Source organism: Dermochelys coriacea, chromosome 3 (assembly GCF_009764565.3).
Source record: "Dermochelys coriacea isolate rDerCor1 chromosome 3, rDerCor1.pri.v4, whole genome shotgun sequence".
Taxonomy (NCBI): Eukaryota; Metazoa; Chordata; order Testudines; family Dermochelyidae; genus Dermochelys; species Dermochelys coriacea.
Genome location: NC_050070.1, coordinates 105,812,631 through 105,823,156, shown reverse-complemented (window position 1 = coordinate 105,823,156; position 10,526 = coordinate 105,812,631). Strand labels below are relative to the sequence as shown.

The 10,526-nt window shown below is 39.7% G+C and overlaps 1 protein-coding gene across 3 annotated transcripts in view; it reads right to left on the bottom strand.

Moving 5' to 3' along the window:
* Positions 1-767: 767 nt before the first annotated feature.
* PEX7 (peroxisomal biogenesis factor 7) overlaps positions 768-10,526 on the bottom strand; it is a 91,084-nt gene continuing 81,325 nt past the window's right edge. The window contains exons 10-11 of one of the 3 annotated variants that reach the window (XR_006279994.1): positions 9,432-9,560; positions 5,636-7,213 (exon numbers count right to left, since the gene is read on the bottom strand). Coding sequence is in view for 2 of the 3 variants with exons in the window: in XM_038395809.2 (XP_038251737.1) it covers positions 7,145-7,213 (69 nt within the window). In the remaining variant the exon portion in view is untranslated. Of the gene's footprint in view, positions 2,359-5,635; positions 7,214-9,431; positions 9,561-10,526 lie in introns of those variants that run through there. The other 2 variants (XM_038395812.2, XM_038395809.2) reach the window with 2 other exon arrangements.

Sequence of the window (10,526 nt, the reverse complement as noted above, 5' to 3'; positions counted from 1 at the left end):
TGTATTCGCAAAAAGAAAAGGAGTACTTGTGGCACCTTAGAGACTAACACATTTATTTGAGCGTAAGCTTTCCTGAGCTACAGCTCACTTCATCGGATGCATTTGATGAAATGAGCTGTAGCTCACGAAAGCTTATGCTCAAATACCTTTGTTAGTCTCTAAGGTGCCACAAGTACTCCTTTTCCTTTTTCCTTAAACTTGTGCAATTTAAACAACACTTCAATGTGCATGGAGGAGGCAGATGGCTGATCATTTGTCAACACCTGTTAATTCACAGAGTATTCACAGAGTATCAGGGTTGGAAGGGACCTCAGGAGGTCATCTAGTCCAACCCCCTGCTCAAAGCAGGACCAATCCCCAATTTTTGCCCCAGATCCCTAAATGGCCTCCTCAAGGATTGAACTCACAACCCTTATGCTTCATGGCTATTGGCTTTGCAATGTCCATTGCCAGGAATGAGGTCCTGCTTGGGGAAAAACAAAACAGGTTCTCACTTCAAAAGGGAACTTTCACATAATTGCTGTCATGGGTTCAATAGTTCTCCCAATTGAGATTTAAAACTTATTTTCAATCAAACTTGCCTGAAAGGAAGTGGGTGATAACAGAAGTGCGTTACTTTTCCTTAAAGAGAGAGAATTCTTTACAATTTAATATTTTCTAAACAAGAACACATACTCCTCCATCCCGAGGGCTCACTAGTCTTATCTTTTAGGGGTCGGGGTAAACCTTATAGGCTTTTATAGTGCCTAACACACTGGAGCCCGCAATGTGTTAAAACAATTTATTAAGTACAATTTATTTCATTAGCATTAAAAAACAAAACCAAACCACTTGTACATGAATGTGAAATTTCTGCAGAAAAAAAGTTCAATATCTCTTATTTTCAATTCAGAGACTCAAGGACTTTGTGATCAACTAGAGAAATTGCCCAAACCAACTCTTTTACAGTCATTTCCATGAGTTTATACTTTTGTCCCAACATAAATAATAATTAAAAATCCAGCTCAGTATTTAGAGATTGTCAATAGAGGTGATAGCAAAACCAGTGATGCCAAAGGTTTTAAATGGGAGATATAAAAAGACAATAGTAACCTCCAGACTTCAATTTGTATGTCTGCAAGTATCCCCTAAAACCCACACCATGTGTGACCTGCACTCAGCAGGGATAGAACTACAGGACCTTCAGCACCAGGGTTTATCACTGAACCAAGAGTAACTGCTGGTAGCTGTAACAGGTTTTTTATCCTCTGTTAGACTAGCCCCTGAAGGGAAATTCACCAGAGTTTCACATATAAATCATAGCTGCATAAAGTGGACCAGGTGCAGGGCAAGTTTCATAAAGTCAGAGTATGAAGCCAGGAAGCTATTAAGGTCGGGGTGTGGATTTCAGATTAATATTTCAGAATTAAAATAGGAAAGTAGTTAGAATAAAGAAAAGAGGAAACAAGCATAATCATCAAAACCCAACAATGGAAATTGCAGGAGGGGGAAACAGGTTACTCTTGCCCTTGAAATAAATGTAAAGATGTTTCTTTTCCAACAGGTGTATGTGAATATAAGGAGCAGAAAATAAATTACAACAGCTTTCATGTGGTTTATTTTTTACAACATACATTTCTGGAAGTTTCAAGTTGAATGCATGCCAAGTGGTCTTCATTCCTAGAAGCTTTGCTTCCACCAGCTCCATCAACCAAGCAATTCTGATATTGGCTCAGTTCCTGATATATGTGTTTTCTATTCTCTCGTTGCCCCCACCCATGTTGATTTGTCTCTTGTAACTTGCCTCCCCTTTTGTCCCATTTTTCTCTATTTTCATTTTTGCCCTTACTCCTTACTTGACTCTGCTAGTTCAGTGGGTGAAATCCTGGCCCCATCCAGGACAAAACTCCCATGGGACTCAGTCCCATGCTTAGTCCACAAGAGCATGTGCTGCCTCTCAGGGCTTGTCTTCACTGCAAAGTTAACTTGAAGTTATAACTCAGGTGTTGCCCCTAACTCTACCTGCATCCACACATAAAATACCCGGAGTGCAGTGTTTTTAACACAAGTTGGTTGGCCAGCTACAGCTCAAGAGAGCACAACTTGTCACCTAACATGACCACTTTGCAATGTGGACACAGGGCTAGTGCCATTACAGTGCTGCTAGTCCTCCAGAGCTTCCCAGTAATTCCACCCATATGCACAGGGGAACACAAATAACTCACTGGAAAAAAATCAGTGTGGCTCAGGTTGCTGCAGTATTAAGTATCATGGGATGTGCCCCCAAAAGTTTTAGTACCACACACAAATAAGTGCAGGGTGTGTGTAGACAAAGCAATCTGAGTGTTATTTCTGCAATGAAAATGGTAGAAACCTTTCCTAAAAAGAAAAAAAATGTAAAACTGGAAATTAGCCTCGAGAGTGGTAGAGTTCAAGAACCTCCTTATTACCACAAAAGGAAACCTCATTTTATCATATTCCCTCACTGTGAACGGAACATGTAGGGGAACACCCGAACTGAAGGCCAGCCTATAGTAGTGAACAGTGAGGACACTTGCACTCTTGACACATGATTGCACAAGCAGAACAGATTGAAATAGCACTATTTTATCAAAACAAAGTTACATACTGTGACACTGGACCACATATTCTTCAGAGTGATATTATATGATTATGGCATAATTATGATGCATATTATACAAGATGACTTGTAGGATATCATTGGAAAAGTTATGACCTGATTGTCCTATTTGTATGCATGTATCATTTTTGTATCTCAAGTTATGAATATTGACTAGGGAGCTATATTTCAAATGAGCCTATTAGCAAAGACAATGGATTGTGGAATAGCTTAACCTTCCTGGAGGTGTTTTGGCCAGCCTGTAAGTAATGGCTGCTATAACACTGCATGGACATGGGACCAGGCCACATGATTCTGGACTCCATTTTGGGATGTCAGTATTTTTCCACAAACCAGTCCGGTCAAGTTTTGAAACAAAGGATTCTCACCTGTGAATGAAATACCTGGGGATTCCCAGCTGTAAAGCAAGATCCCCTTAAGGATCTGCAGACTGTTGTATCATTTATCAGGGGGAGAATCTGCTAATTCATATCCAATCTATTTAGTATACTAATTAGTGTGTGTTTTTTGTTTATTTGCTAAGTTTATTTGCTTTGATCTGTTTGCTATTACTTATCACTTAAAATCTCTCTCTTGTAGTTAATAAACTTGTTTTTATTTTAATCTAAACCAGTGAGCGTTGACTGGAGTGCTTGGGGAAAATCTCTGCTTGGTTACCAAAAGTGTGAATTGTTCTCTTCACACTGAGGGAGAGGCAGATTGGGTATTAAACCCATATACTGGACAGATTTGACCGGAAGGAAGGAAGGCAGGAAGGTACTGCTCTGGGGTCCCAGCCTCTGAAGCTGGTGGTTAAGAGAGCCTGTGTGTAACTGTGGCTGGTTTCAGAGTAGCAGCTGTGTTAGTCTGTATTCGCAAAAAGAAAAGGAGTACTTGTGGCACCTTAGAGACTAACAAATTTATTAGAGCATAAGCTTTCGTGAGCTACAGCTCACTTCATCGGATGCATTTGGTGGAAAAAACAGAGGAGAGATTTATATACACACACACACAGAGAGAACATGAAACAATGGGTTTATCATACACACTGTAAGGAGAGTGATCACTTAAGATAAGCCATCACCAGCAGCGGGGGGGGGGGGGGAGGGGGGGGAAGGAGGAAAACCTTTCATGGTGACAAGCAAGGTAGCCTAATTCCAGCAGTTAACAAGAATATCAGAGGAACAGTGGGGGGTGGGGTGGGAGGGAGAAATACCATGGGGAAATAGTTTTACTTTGTGTAATGACTCATCCATTCCCAGTCTCTATTCAAGCCTAAGTTAATTGTATCCAGTTTGCAAATTAATTCCAATTCAGCAGTTTCTCGTTGGAGTCTGTTTTTGAAGCTTTTTTGTTGAAGTATAGCCACTCTTAGGTCTGTGATCGAGTGACCAGAGAGATTGAAGTGTTCTCCAACTGGTTTTTGAATGTTATAATTCTTGACGTCTGATTTGTGTCCATTCATTCTGTTGCGTAGAGACTGTCCAGTTTGGCCAATGTACATGGCAGAGGGGCAGTGCTGGCACATGATGGCATATATCACATTGGTAGATGCGCAGGTGAACGAGCCTCTGATTGTGTGGCTGATGTGATTAGGCCCTATGATGGTAGCCCCTGAATAGATACGTGGACAGAGTTGGCAACGGGCTTTGTTGCAAGGATAGGTTCCTGGGTTAGTGGTTCTGTTTGGTGTGTGGTTGCTGGTGAGTATTTGCTTACCTGTGTGAATGCTAATGAAAGTGTAGCCTAGAGGGCGCTGCAGCTTGTCAGAGCAGCATAGTATGAGAGGGAACCCAGGCTGGTGGGTCGGGGGGCTCAGTGGTATCCCAGTTCCAGGTGGCACGCTGAGGGGAACCCATCACACAAACAATTAGAAAAAGTTACATAAAAGGTAAAAGGTCTGCAACAATGTTGAGGAAAATATGATCTCCTCCATTCACCCAAAAGACACTATTCCTTATGAGCATTACAAGGTCTCCCTAAGCATACTTTCACTGTATTTGCCTTTCTGATCACTCTGCTAGAACATTATTGGTAAAATAAGTATAACAGTCTTTCCAAGAATAAACTTACTATTTGCCACAGTGTGCCGTTGATTTAAGCATACTAGAACAATAAATACACTTATTTTTAAATTGACAATATTGCTGGTGACTCAAGAAAAAGCCTGTGCATGAACAATTAAAAATTGTCCTTAAAAATAGAAAGAATGGATTAAATGTTCAAGACATGTGTACTTAAAGGTCTATTTTGAATATAACTAGTGAAGAATTATAAAATAGCACTGTCATCCTTAGCAGCAATTTCTTTTCCTAAAGTGAACACGTGTAGCAAGCATACCCTGAGAATTACAAATTAGTTAGCACTGCAAAAATGTTTATAACAGCACATTCTTCCCATTTAGAGATTATAAGGTAAGGCTAAAAGCCACACTGAGCTCTTGGGTTCACTCATTTTTCAAGAGTAAAATCTTGACTCAGCAGCTCCTAAATGAAAGTTAGAAAGTGCACTGGGGGGGAAGGGGGATAGGGAGGTAGCTAAGGAGAAAGTTTAATTCATTTATGGGATGTACAGGTGACACACTGAAAGCATCTTTTCATCCTGCTAATGACGACTCCGATGAAAGGCTGAGATTGTTTGTAGCCTCATACTTGGCTTTTCCATGTTTAGCTTTCAAATGGACATACTATAACAGTATATCGTATCTGATTAAAAAATCCTCCATGCTTACACACACTATATAGAAAAAGAAAAGGAGTACTTGTGGCACCTTAGAGACTAACAAATTTATTTGAGCATAAGCTTTCGTGAGCCACTGAATGCATCCGATGAAGTGAGCTGTAGCTCATGAAAACTTATGCTCAAATAAATTTGTTAGTCTCTAAGGTGCCACAAGTACTCCTTTTCTTTTTGCGAATACAGACTAACACGGCTGCTACTCTGAAACCTGACAATATATACAGATATTCCATGACCTCTACCCACTTGGACATGTTACTTGCATATTAAGCAGAAAGGGAGATGAAAGGAAAGGACTGTTAAGGTTAAAAATAATCAATTTTAATGCATAGGCGTGGGTTTTATGGCCCATGGTACTAATAAAAGCTATAAGCAGCAAAGATTTATGGTTGTATTATTTCTTAGCACCTAAAATGAAAAAGCATCATAATGATTTTAAAATCTATGTCATATTTTATAATACCTCACAATCAAAACTTTTGTTTCTAATTCAGCTACAGGGCTTGGTATGCAGGAACAGATCACCTGATTAAAAAAAAAAAACACCACCATGCAGAATCCACACATCTCAGAAGTGGAAAAGAATTTAATATTTCACCTTGCCTCCTAATCTAGGCACAGCTCTCTGTGCATGGCTGTCCAGTAGCCCCTGGTTCCTATCGCTAAAATAGGACACATTCCTCCTTTACCTGGAACTCTTAAATAAGATCCAGTTCCTCATCTCTGAATGCTCTCTCTCCACCCCGTATCTTCCAATGCTCCAGCAGATTCGGCACCCTCTGACATTTGGCCATGGCTTAATGCAAATCTCATCAACTCTGGGATACACTACCCAGGAGCATACAACATTGAGTTCAGTAGTAGTTAGGGCCCTGCAAAGAGGCTGCCGAAAGTGGGGGGCCCTGTGAAGGAGTCTCTGACGGCAAAGGGGTGTGACGGAGTACAATGTCTGTGTGAGAGCCTCAAAGAAGTTTGGATAAGCATTAAAAAAAGAATGCTTAATTCTTTTGAAGATTTCCCATCACAATCTGTCTCTATTTTGTGATTTCTGAGCATAATCTAAAACAGAATTTCTTTTGGTATGACCCTCCATCAAACATTTTATCTGAAAACACATGGGGGAAAAAAAAAAAAAAGACTTAATGGAAATAATCTTTTCTGCCATCACGAAACAGTGAACAAAAAGGTCAAAGGAAGCAGCTTGTTATAATGTATGATGACATTAACCGTCTATCAACAGTATTCATCATATTACATAAGAAAATAATGTGACACGAATTTGGAGCAAAAGGTATCAATATCAAATCAACTGAGTGACACAAGCCTCAAGTTGATGCTGCATTATTTTACAGTAAACACGTCTCCCCTCTTTTTTTTAAAATAGCGCCAGTATCTCAAAATAAATTGCCATTTGTCTTTATTCTTGATCAGGATTAGGAAATTTGATTCACATCTCCCACTGTTAAGACGTTTACCCATGTAACTCCCCAAAGACAAATCTGCCTGGCTCTGCCCCCAGCAAAATGTCTGCCCCGCCAGCCTTTGATCATCCAAGCATTATTTTGCTGCCTTAAGCACTGGGTGTACAGTTGAACCATCCTTAATATGGGTCCCCAACATACTTCACTGAAAATGTATCCTCAAATGCATAACATCTTCAGTTAAAACTACAGATCGTATTTAAAAAGGAGACATGAGGATTAAAGCCACATTATTGACACATCTAGTATGAGTTGAGTTTCCTGGGAGCAGAGAAAGCTTCCCACCAAGTCAGCTCTCTTTCTTCACTGGACAAAGTGGTGTTCTCTACACAGGAGCTGCCAGACATGATGGCGTATAGCTCTTCACTAATTCATCCCAAGCACAGTCTGCCACCTACAAAGCAAACACAGTCCATGTTAGGGTTACTGGGAAAGTCGTTTTGCTCACAACAATCAAAAGGATCACAGTGCTGTGAACTAAAAGAAAACTATGCTTGGGGTTTGGGTTCAGATTGGTGCCTATTTTTAATAATGCCTTCATTTCAGATATGAATTGTTAAATGAAGTGTTGCTGTAGTCATGTCAATCTCAGGATATTACATTCTCAAGGCCTTGAAGTTAAGGCAGGTAAAACAGGAGGCAACGTGCTTCAGACCGGTTCCTTCCAGGCAAGGGGGTAATAGGCACTTGTCTCCCTGGCTGGGCATTGTGTGTTGTCCCCCTCACAATATAGGTCTATTTGCACACTGAACCAAAATGCTAATCAAGAGACTGTGAAATCTTGGAGAGGAAATTTACAGGAAATAAAAAAAAGAGCAGGAGGGGAGTACCATTTACAAGTAAAAACAATAGATTATTGGCATACATGTGGGGTGGCGGGCAGAGGTACCCTCCTATATCTTTCCACTGAGGAGGAAAAAGGACAGCATGGCTCATGAATGGAAGATAACAGCCAAGCCTGGCTGTTCTATGCTGGCAAGACTGTGTGAGAGTTTTTGCTCTAAAAGACATGATAATAACTAGCTAAGTACATCTAAATTCTAGAATGCACGCTAGGTTTTTATTTTATGTGTAATGTAATCTAATATTTGATATAGGTTTCCAATACTTCTACTTGCTTTCACTAGAATCTGTACTCTTTGTCAAAATCAACTTTTGCTTGTTTGCACTATAAGCCAATATGAGTGTTGCGCATAAAGAGGAGTGGTGATTGAGGTATGACTGGTAAGCAGGGTGCACTGTTCCTTTGGGAGCAGTGATCCTGCAAATAATGCACATGTGTAAAGGACCATGGCCTGGACACTCCAGGGAGATGCTTGGAGGAACTGGGGACTGAAGAATACCTGTTGCTAACCTGCAGAGGGACAGAAGAGTCTGCGTAGGCCTAAAGAGATCTATTTGTGTTGCCCATGTCCTGGAGAGTCAAGGAGCTGACATATAACAGGCTCACACAAGGCTTCCCCAAGCTAAGGGTAGGTGATAGAGAGGTGCTTCACAACCCTGGGTACCCCTGAAAGTGTCATACTAATTTTGGTTTCATTTCTGTTGGATGAAATGCATGAATGTGGGCAGGAGCTTGCAAGGTCATATTTTTCCTATATACCACTTACAGTCCATGGAGTGGGTAGAGTTACTTTAGCATAAATAGCCTGGCTCTGAGGGGAGTAGAGGATGACCCAGGAGATCCATAAAGGCTTGGACCCAGGCCATTCCCCCTCCCCACAAGGAGCTGGTGTCTCTCTCTCTCTCTCTCAGATATGGCCTAAATTACTGTGCTATCTCAATGCCTCAAAATCTTAAATGTATTTATCCTCACACCACTGTAAGATAGAGAAGTGCTATTACTCCATTTTACGGATGGGAACGGAGGAAGAGAGACTAAAGCGATTTGCATGAGTTCATGCACAAGTCTGTGGCAGAACTGCCAACAGAAGGTCTCTGGTCTCCCACGGACCAGGGCTAGAGCCCTGACCATTCAATCATCCATCCTTTCCAAGGAGAGCTCCACGTTAACCTGATGGGACTATGATGTCATCTACACTGACCCCACCTTAACAATAGAGCAGCAGAATCTGAGCTGGTCTGAATTTTTCTAAACAACAAATCCCTAAAATCCCTTTTTGGTGCGGATTTCAGTATCACAATATGAAGGCTGGTATGAATAAACAGCACTGAATAAATGAACAGCACTGAATAAAATCAGTATTAACAGACAGGAAAAAAAAACTTTCATAAAACCAGATTACAAAATGCTTTAGATCTGATAATGCAGTTAAAGATTCTCTAACAAAGTAATAATACCAGATAATAGATCAACAACTCTGCAACAGAATGATATAGGTAGATTGTTACAGAGCAATGGAGGGACAAAGAAATTAAGGCAAAGGTAAGAGATTAAATGAGATATGAAGAGGAATAAAATTGACAAGGCTGGCCTATGAATACAAGCCACTAAACAAGGGTAAAAGCAACTTTTGAAAAGTATCTTCAAAGGGTCGTGTTCTCTCAGGGATGTCAATTGGAGGCACATCAGGACCTACAGAACAGGTACCATTTTGCTATAAATCTAATTCACATTCTTTAATATAAAACTAGAATGAACAGGTACATACTAGAAATTTAGAAATCAAACTTCATTTTGTATGATACACACTGTAGTTGTCCCATTTTATGGTTACTGCTCATTTGTGGTATTTCCTTAATTGGTTGCAACTGCTTAGTTATTTGAGGTACTTTACACCCTAAAACAGAATGGAACAAAATCTCATGACATTATGTCTGTTCACAATTGTATAAAACACTCAGTAGGGCATCTGTATAAAACACACAGTAAGTATTTTTATCTTTCCCACAGGTATGGATTGATACTACTACATCGACAATACTTTCTTTCAAGAGGAAACAAGACCTGGAATAGCACCTGAAAAATCCCTGGGAAATCCCCACCTATGATCAACCTAATTAGTATCTCACAGCAAGCTCTGAATAAACATATTTACAGATTCATTTAATCTAGTGATAGTAAGAATAAATAGAGCCTATACAAAAGGCAGTTTGACTAGGACCACTTGGGTTAATTCTGCCCAACATGCTGATTTTCTCTGATAGTACGTAAATGTCGCTAGTTAGGAGAAGGAAAATAAACCTTTAGCAAATAACTCTGGGTCATATCTTCCTGTGCAGTGTGACATCCATACTAAAAACTCATGTTGGAAATGGTGATGAATAAATTCTATGCAAAGAGCAGGGGTGACTGATTTAAATCAAAGTGACTTAAAATCACTGATTTAAATCAGCAAGCAGAAACCCTTGATTAAAATCCCTAATTTGAATTTTCGTGTACATTTGTACTCTTCAGTTATTTTCCTCAAGAAAGGTTGATTCTCACTCATCGGTAATGGTTGAAATGCTGATTAACAATTAAATATAGCCTTTACACTATTTTTGGTGCTTCTTTTTGCTAACAATGAAGACACACTAAATTTATACAGTTAAGCAATTTTAGCTTCAGAGTCAATTTTTACATTTTAATTATGTTAGAAAATGTGGACTGATGAATTTCTTATTTATTAGATGATTATTAAAATTTTTACTCACAATGTGTGTCATACTATGAATATGTACACAGAAATGCAAAAGGAACACATTTTCAACAAAGGAAAGGTTTATTAAAGTTACACATCTTAGAGGCCAGCAAGAGGTCTAAA